We start from the raw sequence: 14,676 nt of genomic DNA, 5'->3' as shown, positions 1-14,676 counted from the left end.
CATCAAAGAACAGGGCTGAATACGTAACAAACACCTTTCTTTAAAGCAGGATTTCAAATCAACACAGAGAACGAAAGGAAAAAAAAATACAGCCTATCAAAACAAGAACAAGGCTCTGTATCAGCACAGTGATCCACGTGCAACAATGAGGCCTAATTCGTGACAGTTTTGGCATGCCTAGCTCAGCACCTGGGGCGGAGTGAGAAAGAGAATCAGACCACAACTTATTTAAATAGTGGCTAATGCTTCCCTGGGAAAAGAGTGGAGAAAAAAGCTTCAGATGTGTATAAAAAAAAAAAAAAAGTAATCATGATATATTTGGAGAGGTACTTTTATACCGAAGTGACAAGAGAGACTTAACTCGAATGGAAGAACTGTCTTAAGCTTCTCCTAAAAGCATATCAGCCTGGAAACACACCTCAGGATCGCTGATCTTCCTTTGAGGGGAGCCCACAATGAAATAACCGAATTACTCACTTAAAATTGTGAATGATTATTTTTGTTTTCACGCAGAAGTAGGCAAATATTGACTCAGATAGCATAAACACTGCAGAAAAGACCATTTTTCAGGAACGAGTGGGTTTAGAAAAGGACACGCACAGCTTGAAACACCAGACCAGAGGAAGGAGAGCTTCCCAGTAGCGGGGCAAAATGGAAAAAGAGCCCAGGAACTGTTCAAGAGGGCGAGACAAGGCTGGACGGGGAGGCGCAGGGGAGCTGGGGAGACAAGGCACTGTGAGAAGCCTCCAAAACGTGGGCAAGGGGGCTACCGCTGGTTGGGCAGATTCATCTACTGCCTCTTAAAAAATAAAAAATAAAAAAATTATGAATTTCTTCCTACAAAAAAAAAATTAAAAATAATAATCTTTCTTCGTTCCTGCACCCCTGAGGGGAGGAGACCCTCCACTTGCTGTATGCGCCCGGCGCCGCAGCCTTACAGGTTATTTGGCTTTACCGGGTGACCAACGCGCTGAAAAGTTCCCAGCCCAGCAGCACAGGCACGGATCTGCCCCTGCCTGTGAGGGACGAGCCCAGCAGTGCCCCGCTCCCCATTTTATTCCCCATTTCCCCCCCCCACGACGCCCCGCGACCCCCGGTAATGGCCGCCCCCCCCCCTCCCCAAAATCGCTGCGGGAGGGGGCGGCAACCACAGCAACAAACGCCCGCCGGGAAAGCCGCCCGCCCGCCCGCCCCACCCCGGCCCCTGCTCACCTGCGGCGGCGGCGGAGGGGGCGGGGCCGGGCCGGGCCGGAGTCGCCTGAGGAGGGGGCGGGGGGCGAGGAGGAGGAGGAGGAGGGGGAGGGGAGGGGGCGAGCGCCCGCGCCGGGCGGAGAGGGCTCGGCCCTAATTTGCCGCCGCCGCCGCCATGATGGAGGGGCGGGGCCGCGCGTCACGGCGCGCGCGTCCGCTGCGGGCTGGGGGGGCGGCTGCGCGCCCGCGTCACGCGCTGAGGGGAGGGGAGGGAGGGGAGGGAGGGGAGGGATGACGCAGAGCCCTGAGGGGCGGCGGCACCCGGCGGTGACTCGGGGGGAGGCGCTGCCCGTGGGGGCGGCGGGGGGCAGAGGCAACGCTAACCCCGCGCCGCGCCTCGGGCACACACGAAAAGACGAATTTCGCCCCAAGATGCCAGCCCGAACCTGAGAAATAAAATAAAAAATCGTGAGATTTTGTAAATTGTGCTTCCCAGCTTCGTGCCGCGGGAAGTGACCTTGAGACACCGAAGGCTCCTTGTGATGAGCCTGAAGCATTGCAAAAAATAAAAAGTAAACACGCACAAACAAAACTTTAGGGTTTTCGAAGCACGTTTTAATCCGTGTTTAATTTGATTTAATAAAGTAAATGCGTTTTTCCCGGAGGTATCTCGGTTTTTGACCGAAGCACGGTAATTATTTACCGGTCCCGCGGCCACCGCAAGATGGCGCCGCGGAGCCGCCGCGACATGGCAGCAAGCCCCGCCCCCTCCCTCCCCGTGACGCCGGCGGGCCGCGCGGCTCCCATTGGCCGGGCGGGGCGGAGTGGGCGGGGCGGGGCGGGGCGAGGCGGCGGTGGCAGCCGGGACCCGAACCGGATCCACTTCGCTTCGCTTCGCTTCGGCTCCGCATCCCGCACCTCGCGTCCCGCGTCCCGCGTCCCGCCGCCGCCATGGCGCTGAGCGATGCCGACGTCCAGAAGCAGGTGGGGAGCGGGGGGGGGATGGGGAGGGGGAAAGGGGCTCGGGCCCAGCGCTGGGCTGCGAGATGGGGGTGGGGGCAGAGCGTTGGGACGGGGGCAGAGGGTTTACACGGGGGGAGAGGGGGCGGCGGGGGAAACGGGTTTGGGGTTGGTGTTGGCGGGGCGGGCATCCAGGGGTAGGCTCACGGGTGCCCCCCACGCACCCGCCGTCCCCTCAGGTGCCGCCGCTATCAAGGCGCCGCAGCCGGGCACCGTCCCTCAGCCGCGTGCCCCGGGCAGGGCGGCCCCTGCCGTGGGACCGTCCCCGGGCCGAGGGCGCGGCGCCCTTACTGACACCAGGCACGGGGCCCTGCGCGACGAGCAGCTCCCGGCCGGGTCCCGCTGCCGCAGACCGCACGGAGCCGGCCGGAGCTGGCCGGCGGGGCTCCGAGCAGCCCCGTGCCCTCCGCATCCGCAGCGCCTCGTGTCTCCTTCGCCAAACAGCCCCTTGGCAGCCAGGCGTCGCGTGGGAAGCGAGGTCCGCAGGTTGTCCTGCTGCAGGAGGAGGGCTGCGGCGTTGCGTCCCTTGCGTTTTGCTTGCGAAGCTTTGCTGCTTGAATTTTTCTGTTCCCTCTCCCATGAAGGTTATAAAAGTAAAGGTGACCTGCTCAGGTCTTGCCCAGCTGCCGTGGGTGTGAGCTTCAAAGGTTAGTTCAGGATCTGTGGATACACTAAACACACGGTGCCAATAGTTTCACCCCTGCAGCTTGCCTGTAGGTTTGCACTGTTGAATGCTAGAGTGATCCTCTTGACTGGAAAAGGGCACGCTGCTGATGGCATCGCTGTTCCACACGTGCATAAACCCTGGTGTGAACCTACCAGCTGATCCTCTGAAATCTTAACCACTGACCATGGCGCTTTCAATAATTTTCACATTAAAAATCATCTCCACTCATCAATCTTGGATTTGCAGAATCGCAGAATTGTCTAGGTTGGAAGAGACCTCAAGATCATTGAGTCCAACCTCTGACCTAACACTAACAAGTCCTCCACTAAACCATATCGCAAAGTTCAACATCTAAACATCTTTTAAAGACCTTGCTTTACTTGCTTTCTTTCATCAACAGTGTTTAATCAATTGTTACATCTAATACCTTTAGGTCTGGAAGCCTCACTTAATATCTCTTTTCATTCCTATGAAGAACAAAAAGGGATTTCAGTACAACAAACTACAAAAGCAATAACAATGTTTGGTCTAAACAGACATGGCAAAACAGATGACATATCACCTTGCTTCCGTCTTATTCTGCTTTGTTATACAGAGGATATTTCTTGAACATCTGAAACTTTTTAAAGAACTCTTCCAACATTTGGAAAATAAACTGGAGGAAGTCGCTCAGTAATATAAGGGTTACTGTTGCTGTAGAAAGGTCCTTAGTTTCCTTCAACACCAGGGTATTTGGTGAAATTATTTACATGTTTTATCTGCCTCTTGTCCTTTCTGAAATGCAAATCTAAAGCTTGATATGATCAGCTGTCAGATCAGACAAGTGGGATAAGAAACTGACCTTGGAGGTAGACTCGTGCTTAGAAGTGTTGCAAACTGGAGTTAAAATAAAAATGGTTGACCTGATTTTGAGGATGTAGATACTGTCATTCACTTCTTCCGCTGTATGTGCCTAAAATCTTCCGCTTGTCTGTTCACTTCTGGTGTTTAGTTTATGCGGGCATGCATAATGCAGCGCATTGGCTCAGTTCTCAAATTGGCACCTTTCTTATCTCTTTAAAATGTCTCGTTTCAACATGAGATTATATGAATAGAATCTTTCATGCAATTGTTTTCAGACCAGATTTAAATGTGTCTTGTCATTAAGTGCGAGTAAAAAGGAGGGTTTCATGGTCCACTTGAGCGTGCAGTCCACTCCATCTGCGCTAGGAAATGGCAGTACAGTTAAAAGTTTCCATTTGGTTGGGCAGTGCTCTAGGTTTAAACCTAAACTTAACCCTGGTAACAGAACGGCATAAGATAAATAAGCAGAACTTGGTATAATTTGGTTCCCCGTCTTTGAGCTCTCGGGCCTGTGCTTTGTAGTGTTTTGAGATGCTTTCAAAAAGTTCCTTCAAGCTGAACTTGTTAGTGTGTACCCATCTCTAAAGCAGCATGTGATATACTTCTTGTGGTCTCAATCAACTGGTGCTGCTCTCTCTGTTTCCTTCCCCAGCTCCTCCAAACTAATACGCGACTACTTTGTAAAGTCACCTGAAGTTGATCCGTACAATGGCATTTTTTAATTAAACTCATTTTTCTCAAACCAAAGACCTTTCAAGTTTTTACAGCATGTATTACATTTTTCAAGAAAGATTTCTCAGATGTATAAACAAACTTCTGGTTGTACAGACTGGGCCAGAGCTGTCAGTAGCCCTTTGTTTTGCTTTGCCAGTTTCTGGTGTGGAGGGCCCAGGTTTGTGTAGATGACACATCTGACTTAGAGCAAGGGCTCAAGGTTCATCTATACTTCACGTGAATGTTGTAACAAACAGACTACTTTAATTTTACTGTGTGAGGATTTTTTTTTCCTTTACTACTGGAGGAAACGTCCTGATTCAGTGAAAAATGCAAATACTCAGTTTCAGGCCTATATAAATGTAAAACTTTGTTTTATACTTTCATATCTACGTACATTTTTCTAGTGAACCATCACAGAAGCTTATTTAACAACGTAACAATTTGGTTTTCTTGGAATCTGTGTTAAGCAGAGGTGACTCTGTGACCTGTATGCTCAATTTAATTCCTTCAAAAAAAATCACTGTGATAGAAATTAGTAAGTGGAATTGGAGGGGGCCTACTGTACGAATGGGGAATATGTTTCTACCAATCAATGTCCTTTCCAGCAGAAAATGGTTTCTTTTCTCTCTTATTACAGATCAAGCACATGATGGCTTTCATTGAGCAGGAAGCCAATGAAAAGGCTGAAGAAATAGATGCAAAGGTAAAAATGGAAGTTCAATGTCAGTAAGTGCAAAAGGAGAACTGCTTCTGACATCCTGGTTTAATAGCTGCAGTCTGAGCAGTCTTAGAACGCTTCTGTAAAGTACAATTTGCTTCCCATTCAGTTATTATGTAGCAAAAATGATACTACCAAATGTTTGCTAACTTCTGTGAAATCAGAACAAAACTACTGAGTTGGATCTGTTCTTTTGGCCAAGTTTTCTTAGTGGTTCTTAAACGTGAATTTATTCCTACCCAAGTTCACTCACTTTTTTTACACAACCAGGAGCACTGAATGGTAATGCAAATAGACTAAAGTAAGTGAAACACCTTTCCCTACCTCCTATGTATAATTCTAATTTTTGCTTGATTTCCATAGCATCTTAGGCAGAGGCATTAGTAAGAAGTTGAAGCAAGGGTGCTGATAATCTAGCACAAATGTTCATTCCTGCGCAAAAATGAAGAAGGTGAAAGTTAAACTGTCTGAATTGGGTTGGTGAAAGCTTGTTTTGTAAACACTTTCATAGCTGTACCTGAACCTGTGTGGCCACCTGCTGACTTGCTTCCAGGTGTGTTTTAGTAGGTGTCCTGGGGAGCTACACCATAAACTTATATGTAAGGCATGAGCTGAACTATTTGCAGAATTCCTCAATACGGCTAAGCCACAAGAGAATGAGTTTGATATTAACCTGGTGATAGAATATGGATGTTCAATGAAGTAGGAGTAATGGTGCCTTATGACCCTAACAATCTGCATTATATCAACACTAAAATATATGTTGAGTCCAGTACCAGCAAGATGGATTACTGTTAATAATTATCTCCCATAAATGATTTGATCGGTAAAACTGTTTAATAAGTTCTAAATCAGGTATTGCTGTTTATCTCCAAAGACAAGTCAGAAGTTGAGATTGGATATTCAGGTATAAACTTCCCATGTGTTTGTGGTTTCATATGCTAACACGCTCAGTTTTATAAAAATGTAGTAGCTATACTGCCAGTCTCCTTGTGTAAGAATTAAGAATTACTTGTAGTAAAGCACTTTGTGGGCACCGAGTGGGTTATTTTAGGTAGAACTTCTTGTAGACAGCAATGAGACTAATTCTGTCTGTTGAAAAAGAAAAAAAACATGCCTGGAGCTCAGATAGAATGAACTGTATTTCCTGACAGCGCATAATATACCCGTTTGGTAATTGTATGCCTGAGGAATAAACACTGCAAGGAAACGTGTTAATCAGCAGAGACATACCAATGAAAAAAGCTGTATCTTAGCAAGGTTTGAGTTCGGAATTCAGCAGGACACATACTGAACTCCCTTTGACTTGCATATTGGTTGAAATGCTTTGTTGATGTGGAACCATAAATTGTATCGCCCTAGCTTATCTGTAAATGCGTTCTTAAAGCATGGCCGTTTCATTTGATTCTGTTTTTTTCAGCCTATGGAATCAATTTCTGCTTCAGTTATTTAATTTTTACTGTAGGCAGAAGAAGAATTCAACATCGAGAAGGGTCGCCTTGTTCAGACACAGAGGCTGAAAATCATGGAGTATTATGAAAAGAAGGAGAAACAAATTGAACAGCAGAAAAAAATGTAAGTTACTTAGGTTAGATGGTTGGCTTCAGAGCCTGAGCTCTCATCTTATTATTAATTTCATGTAAAACCATTTTTCCCTTGCAAATGGGCAAATTGTAGCTAATGTATTGAGCTGTAATTGTGAGGTTCTAATTTTTCTGGGGAGTAATTATCCAGGGTGAGCTACAATAATATAACAGGTAGGAGGTGTGCTGAAAGAAACTTTGATTTTTCTTTATGTGGTTAATGTCTAAAATTCTACCCTGGTTTATTACTGTGGGAGAAATGATTGTGTTAGGTTCAGTTTTGGTGGGTCTAGTGCAGTATGGGGTTCTGCATTATAATCATTTGCATGGATTCAGAAACAGGTTCAAACAGATGAACAGGCTTTGTTATTAAACACGGTGGCATTGTTACCTTTAAATGTAAAATACACAGTTGAACACTGACAGAACTACAACATTTAAAGTCTGATGGACTGATTCAACTTTATCATGCAACTTGCAGTCAGATGTCCAACCTGATGAATCAGGCAAGACTGAAGGTCCTCAAGGCAAGGGATGACCTTATTGCAGTGAGTATCTCTGTAGTAAAGACACAGAGGTTCTGTTCCTACCATCTGTCGGGAAATGATCTTATCCATATTCTGAATGAAAATATGATTTGTGATTGAGTAATATTTGCTTCAACATACTTCAGATAGCTTTCCCAGCTAACCTGAAAAGTCATTAAAGATTTAATCTGGCTTTACTAATCTGCTTTAGCTTATTTTCAGTTTCTTTTGCCTGTCTTCAGGAAATCCAGCTCTCTGCCAAGAGCATTGCACTTACTAGTTGTATCTATCACTTAGACAATAGCTTATTTCATTAAAGAACAGAAACCTCTTGCACAGTTTGTGGAACTTGAAGTTCTGTTTGCATGATGTAACATCTGTTCTTTAAAGCTGGTGTGGCTTAAGCAAGTAAGTTTAAAACACCACTCACTGTTGTTTTTCTGTCACCTTTAGTGCCCACTAGTATACGGAAAGGTTTGCTTCTTGTTTTAGTGGGTGACTGATCTCTGTGTGCATGTGTAGGGCGAGTGATCGTTTACCAGAGCAGGCTACATTTAGTCTTAGTTCAGCCTTATACCACGTGTAGTGTATTCTCATTTTGCTTATTATACAACTTGCAGGTTTCTTAGCACTGCTTTCCTTACCCTGTCTCAGAAACAGTCTGAGTGTTCTGTGTTCTAGCTAGATGGTGCTGTTGAGCTGTTGGAAAAACTGCAAGACCTGTAGAAACCAAGTATTAAAAAAAATGGTAATGTTGCTCGAGTCAAAGCTGCTATGAAAAAGGAGAGTTAGCAAAAGAAAATGGCCAGTTAATTGGTTCTTCAAACCTAGTTTCAAATTTTTAATTCTATTTACAGTGGGGAGAAAAGTGGGTGGCTAAAGAGCTAACTCTATTGTGATAGACTCTGCTGGGTAATCTCTTCCTCATTTATCAGCTGACTCAAACTCATGCTTCTGAGTAATGCATAGCACTCTTCCTTATTTTAAAACCTTTGAAGTCACATGCTGCTACCTCTTTCTTCCCTTATCAGATCTTTGGCCTCCTTTGTGAACAATAGAGAGGAGCACTTCCAGAAATGCTGTGTTACTCTAGAGTGGACAGTATAACTAGATTTGACCGCAATGTTGAATTGTGATAGTCTTACATTTTACTGTTGATTGTGTTAACATGCACTCTTCTCTTAAACTCCACGATACAGGACATTAAAGAAGGATTTATATCAAATTTTAAAATTCCTTTATTTGAAGTAATTATAATTATGGCTCAGTTCTAAGAGCTTTCTGAGTTTGTTCAAATTTCTTCTACATTCAGTCCCATCTGATGTTGATTTGCAGAATAAAGACATTCAGAAACAACTACTTCAAATCAAAAATAAGCTTTCAGTTTAGAGTTTCTGCTTGCGTTTACTTATGATTAAATTTATCAAACCTGAATGTTTGTTGATGTAAGGATAGGTTAGATTTCTTAACTTGACTACAAAGCTGAAAAGGTCAGTTATTTGGACAACTTCATTAGTTTACATTAGGCAACCATTTATAACATATTTAGTTTGTGTGAATTAATGTTGTAAATACCATCATTTTACTACTGAGGTCCCCCTTCTTCATGAAGAAAGAATTGTGGTCTGGATATATTGGGTTTGGATCAGGGCAGGGAGGAGGGAACTGTTTGGGAAGGATGTTGTGCCATGCACATAGATGAAGGTCTAGCTTGGATGAACACCAGCTGGAGTGTACGTTTACGTGTTGGCAGGGTGTGATTGCTATAATAGGAGTACAGAAAGTTGGTAGGCATGAAACCAAATGCCAAACAGATGGGCTCTGCTGATCTGATTTTCTTCTGAATGTAGGATTTGCTGAATGAGGCCAAGCTAAGACTTGCCAAGGTGGTGAAGGATACTGCCAGGTACCAAATGCTGCTGGATGGACTAGTTCTACAGGTAAATATTTAAATCGTACCAAATAGATGATTGCAGCTCTGTCCTCCCCTGCGTCTTTCTTCAAACATAACCAACTGTAGATGTTACAGTTCTATTGGAGTCTAGATCAAATGTTGCTGGATGATCTTTGAGCTTTAAACATCACTTCTGCTATGTCTTTTGATCTTAGATTCTGAGCAGATAAAGCTGCAGTTTATTTTGCGGTATCGAACCTAGTAGACCAAGCAGCTGGCTCCCATTATAAGCATGGTTGCAGATGCGCACACATACGTTGTAACATGCACGTTTAGGATGCACACTTTAAACTTCTGTCGTAATTAGTTGGAATGAGTCACTCAAATGCACCTTTGACTAAAGCTGTTCCTTCAAGCCCACAAGTCAGTAGTTACCACAAAGCTAGTCCTGGGTTTGACAGATTTACTATATTATGGTAAGCATTTGTGACACATACAAAGGCAAATTGAAGCTTTGCTTACCTAGAATACCACCCTCTAGCCCTGGAACTTCACTTCTGGAAATCTGCTAAGTGTTGGCTAGGGTCACTTCTGCAACCACTAGTGCCACCCTCTGGTATGAACGAGTCCTTTTGCCATAAACTCACAGAAACCAGCCACAAACTCTCCTGTCTGTAGTTTAATGACAGAGTGTTCTTAATAGTGTTCCCTTCCAGCTGGTGCTTCCAATTCAGTATTTTTGTTTCCTTGTCACACTTAGGGCTGCTGCTGCTGTATATCAAACAAACTTGTCTTGTTCGTGCAAGCTGGCTGTGTCTGTCTTGGCTCATTAGATTTGATCCACTGTAGTGCTCGCATGTTGCTACAGGAACTGCAGGGCTGGAATTATTAGAACAGGCACCTAAAACTGCAGCCTGTCTTCTCCACGAATGGGCAAGCAGGCAAGCTGACGCTCTCTTTGGACAGCAATGATCCTTACATACATGTGTACATTATCTGGGCAGCCCACTCCTATGACAAACGCGTTTAGTTGCACTTGCGTTCCAAACTTTAAGCTAACACAAAAACATGATCCGTAGTTGTAGACTTTCCCATATATCATTGCCATCCTCTCAGAATGTCTGCATGGGGTGCACTTGCAAGCAAAGAACTCATTAGAATGAGTAAACATTGTCAGGTTTTGTTTTTCAAATTGATCAGCTCATTTCCTTTGTTGGAGTTAAATAGTTCTAAGATGATTAAAATGTCAGTTTTCTGATACTGTAATGGTTATCTTTTGTGCAGGGATTCTACCAGCTGCTTGAGCCCAAAATCGTTGTTCGGTGCAGGAAACAGGATCTCCCTATGGTTAAGGTAAGACACCTAGAATTACGACAGTATCCTTGCTCATGAAGGCTGAGGCCTGATTGCAAATATTTGCTGCTCAGATCCCATCTGTGTGACAGGGAAACAACTAAAGCATGTTTTCAAGCTGCACTTCTGTTGCAGGTACAATGCAAGACAGCAAGTATGTGCGTCAAGTCAGGGATCATTTCCTTGCTTGGGTATTACCTAGGAAACTTTAGACATTGCTACAACATTAATAACAATTAGTTTTGGCTCAAAAGCAAAAAAAAAAAAAAAAAAAAAAAAAATTGCTTAATTAAAAATGAAACAAACCCCAATTCCTTCATTTTAATTACTGCAAATGAATGAGCAACCAAATCCAAGTGATGTGCTATTGCTTATCAATGTTAATTGGAGTTTTATCTTGTGTCCTAGGCTGCTATACAGAAGAGCATTCCAATCTACAAAAATGCCACAAAAAGGGATGTGGATATTCACATTGACCAAGACAACTTCCTGCCAGAGGAAATGTAAGCAAAATGGGAGTCCTTCATGCAGGGCGCCAACTTAAATTGCAAGCCACAGCTCTTACTAGGACAGTCTTGGAAAATTATGTATGTAATATCCCTGCAGTGTCTACTGCTGTTCTAGTGGAATTTGGCACTTCTTTCTCTTAATCAAGTACAGATTCTGTAGCTTCCTCCAGACAAGCACTCTCAGTCAAAACTGTCAGTAAAAGCTTTGTGCAACCTCCAGCCTGTTCCTCAGTAGTGAAGTATACAATAACAGCGTGTAGAAACTTAACTAACTGTTGTTTTTTTTAGAGAGGGAGAGTGCAAATGTAGCTCTGCTTTCTGTCTCAAGAGGAAGCAAACTGAGTCATAAGGAATCATGCACGGTCCTGCAGCATGATGACTTGATGGGGTTTGTGTCTGTTAGGTCTTGCAAGGCTTTATTTCCATACAGTATGATAAAGAACATGGAACTTAACTGTATATTTTGAAAGTCAGGGATCGTTTTTTTATGTATGAGCAAGCAAACAAAACTTCTAGCACTCTTTTTTTTTTTTTACTTCCCAAAATCCAAAAGTGTTCTATTAATAATAAAAAACAGTCTGAAGCTGTTTTGAAGTGACAAATTTCATAGCACTGTTTGTATTTAGATCATGCTAATGAGTATCCTTGTAGGTAGCTGTGGTACCCAGTGACTGAAGATGCCTTACAACACTACTTCGCTGCATCACTTTGTGCTTACTCTCATTAAGGCATGATCAAATGTATTTATTTAACAGATGAACAGCTACACCTCTGGCTTTTCTATAAGAACTCATTTGGGGTAATGTCTGCCAAATTATAGCTTTGAGATGTATCATAGCTGTCATGACTTTTATTTTTACTTTTCCTTTCTAGTGCTGGAGGTGTTGAAATTTACAACAGTGATGGTAAAATTAAGGTTTCTAACACTCTGGAAAGTCGGCTGGACCTTGTAGCTCAGCAGGTGAGTTTTTCTCACAACCAAGGTGAGCAAGATATAATTAGCTAGTTTTGTCTTGTAATTAAATCCTAGTGTTTCCAGTGCACAGTAACAGTTCCAACAGTGTGTGGGATCAGACTTTCAATACGGATGACAAGAAGTTATTTTTTACTGGAAAGAAACAAATTACCTACTGCTTGCGCTTCTCTAGAACAAACATGGCTTTTCCCAAAAATGATGCCTTTTGGACTAAGCATAAAGCTCTAGAAGTTATGGTACCAAAAGACACTTATGACTATGCTGCAGTCAAGATGTTGAAATACTGAGTTTAATTTCTGAAGTTTGCTTGAGTACTAGAAACGTTGGCTGAAACCTTGTATTCTAGCTGAAATTACTAGCTCTTGCATCTCTTCCTCATGATGCAGTATAAGTAGTCCTTTAATTTGTAGACTAGCAGGCAATACGTGGTCAGAGAAAGGCTTCAGAAAACACAAAATAATTGACTTCTCAATTTTGAAGACTAGTCTAGCTATCAAACTGCCTGCAACAAGGAATGCTCAGCAGTAGCATTGCGTGTAACTGATGTACTCTTTCTCAACAGATGATGCCAGAAATCAGAGTGGCTCTCTTTGGTGCTAATGCCAACAGGAAGTTTTTGGACTAAGCCTCTGTAAGAGAAGGTGGGATCTGTTCCACTGCCATACTGAAGGGATGCAAAAGCATCTGCTTATTCGAAATAATCTTGAAATGTAACTTTACTGTGTCACCCAATATCTCTTCTTCAATGGAATAATTTTGCCTACCTGCTGTGCTTAGCCTCTCCACTTGTGGTTAGAATGTATAGCTTAAAGGATGTGAAGACATGTATTCAACCAAAAGTGACACTAGAAAATGGAGGCATTTGGGCTCTTTGCTTTCCTTGCACTGTTGTGGCCCTGTAAAGACCAGTGGTCCATTTAGGGTCACTCTCTTTGCTTCGGCCTCACCTCTTTCAAGTTGTCCAATCTGTGGTGTAAATTGCTGCGCTGCCCAAGGGAAATCCCTTTTCAGTTAAGGTCTTCAGTGTTACAGAGGGCATGCATTCCTTCCCAGGGTTAGTAGTTTGATTCATGTTACTTGATCGGGCAATTTTCTGTTCTGTATATGTGATTTAAACAAACAAACAAAAAAGCCTGAGCCTGTAAAACTTTATTTATTAAAATAAAAATGCGTGTGTGTATGGAGTTCCTTGTAGTTTCTCTCCGGAGGATTGGCAACAGCCTTTGAAAAGTGGGCTTGTGTGTATAAGTACTTACTACATGTGAGTTCTCTGTAATAACTATTCTGTGAAGCTAGAATTCAAGCTTGTGGAGTCTGTAAAGCTAATTGCTTGAGTAGTGTTGGACTGGAGGCAAGCCTTTTGCATAAGACTCTACTATGAGCTCCAGTCTTCCTAAAAATGAATCAGTAGTTTTGCAATGTGATCCCTCAATAGTCTTTCACAACAGAAATGCAACTGCACTGTTTACATACAACTGCACTATTTACACACAACGATCTATTTCCAGTTAAAGTTTGTTGATTCTCTGAAAAAAATCCAAACCATACTCCTATAGTAAGTATGACTGAGGACTCGAGGAACAGCAGCTGACTGTCACAACTATTCTCTTAATTGTTAACCTTTAGTACCTTACCTTTAATACCTTAAAGTTTAACTAACACAACTGTCTTCACTGCCTAACCTGTTAGGATTTATTAACGCTTGTCGTTTGCTCCTGCAGTGATGACTAGTGTTGTCTCCACCTCCTCTGGTGTAGGACAGAAAAATTCTCTAGGTGACTTTCCACACAACAAGCCTCTGTCAGAGTACCTGGCTCTTCACCTAGTGTTCAGTTCTGAGATTTGCTGCATGGAAATAAGGAACTGCACAAAAAAATTACTGCTTGAATGTGTTGCAGTCATCTTCTCTAAATACAGCAGTGATGTAAGGATTCTACATTGTGCCATGAAGAATACTTGCCAGGTTGCAGCAACGCTGCATTATGCAGTGTTTTTAACCTGAGGCCCTTTCCTCTTAAGCTGAGGTGCATGCTCTTGTGTAAAGTATGTTAAAGACTCTCAATGCTACATGAACCTTATACTGACTCTTCAAAATGGTGATTTGACTGCTGTGAAAATCCTGAATCCTAACTTAATTTCTTTGTGAAAGAAATGCTTTCACTTTTCTCTTACAAAACAAGAATCATTAACAAGTTGTGTTTTTTTGGTTTGGTTTGGTTTTGTTTGTTTTGTTTTACTTCTTGTTTATTTTGTACTGCTCCTCACTTTTGTGTTTAGTTCTTGTTTTCCACATAGATGGTTGTGGTACTCATTCTTTCAGTGCTGTGCCTTCTGTTGCATGGTTCTACGAGTAGGCAGTGAGTATGTAAGACTAGAGGCATACTCCTACTAGATACTCGGATAACCATTACAGCTTTCATCTTTGCATGTCAGTGATCAAGCTCTCTGACTGAGTACTGGGCTGTGGTTTTGTCACACCTGTAGTGGAGGAAAAGCCTTCATGCATGTGTGCTTTGCTCTTTTGTTTATTGGTTCATGTAGTACTGTTCAGAACAGATTTGTTTCAGTCCTTTCTAATGGATTCATCCCCCTCACCAATTGGCTGTCTATCAGTGCTTAGAAAATGCACTTGAACTTATCCGGGTCCTTATTTTATCCACAGCTAGAGCTAGAAAGAA

General features: G+C 43.1%; 2 protein-coding genes across 2 annotated transcripts in view; one reads left to right on the top strand and one right to left on the bottom strand.

The window, feature by feature from the left end:
- Window positions 1-1,239, bottom strand: part of BCL2L13 (BCL2 like 13) — a 40,412-nt gene extending 39,173 nt beyond the window's left edge. The window contains exon 1 of the mRNA XM_032186664.1: window positions 1,213-1,239. The gene's annotated coding sequence lies outside the window, so the exon portion shown is untranslated. The remainder of the gene's footprint in view (window positions 1-1,212) is intronic.
- Window positions 1,240-2,034: 795 nt separating this feature from the next.
- ATP6V1E1 (ATPase H+ transporting V1 subunit E1) lies at window positions 2,035-13,136 on the top strand. Its single transcript, XM_032207489.1, has 9 exons — window positions 2,035-2,175; window positions 5,076-5,141; window positions 6,622-6,731; window positions 7,221-7,287; window positions 9,117-9,206; window positions 10,445-10,513; window positions 10,922-11,016; window positions 11,896-11,983; window positions 12,561-13,136. The coding sequence occupies exons 1-9, from the start codon at window positions 2,143-2,145 to the stop codon at window positions 12,621-12,623; spliced, it is 681 nt and encodes a 226-aa protein (XP_032063380.1). The 5' UTR covers window positions 2,035-2,142; the 3' UTR covers window positions 12,624-13,136.
- Window positions 13,137-14,676: the final 1,540 nt, after the last annotated feature.

Source organism: Aythya fuligula, chromosome 1 (genome assembly GCF_009819795.1).
Source record: "Aythya fuligula isolate bAytFul2 chromosome 1, bAytFul2.pri, whole genome shotgun sequence".
NCBI classification, from domain to species: domain Eukaryota; kingdom Metazoa; phylum Chordata; class Aves; order Anseriformes; family Anatidae; genus Aythya; species Aythya fuligula.
This window is presented reverse-complemented; position numbering and strand designations above follow the sequence as displayed.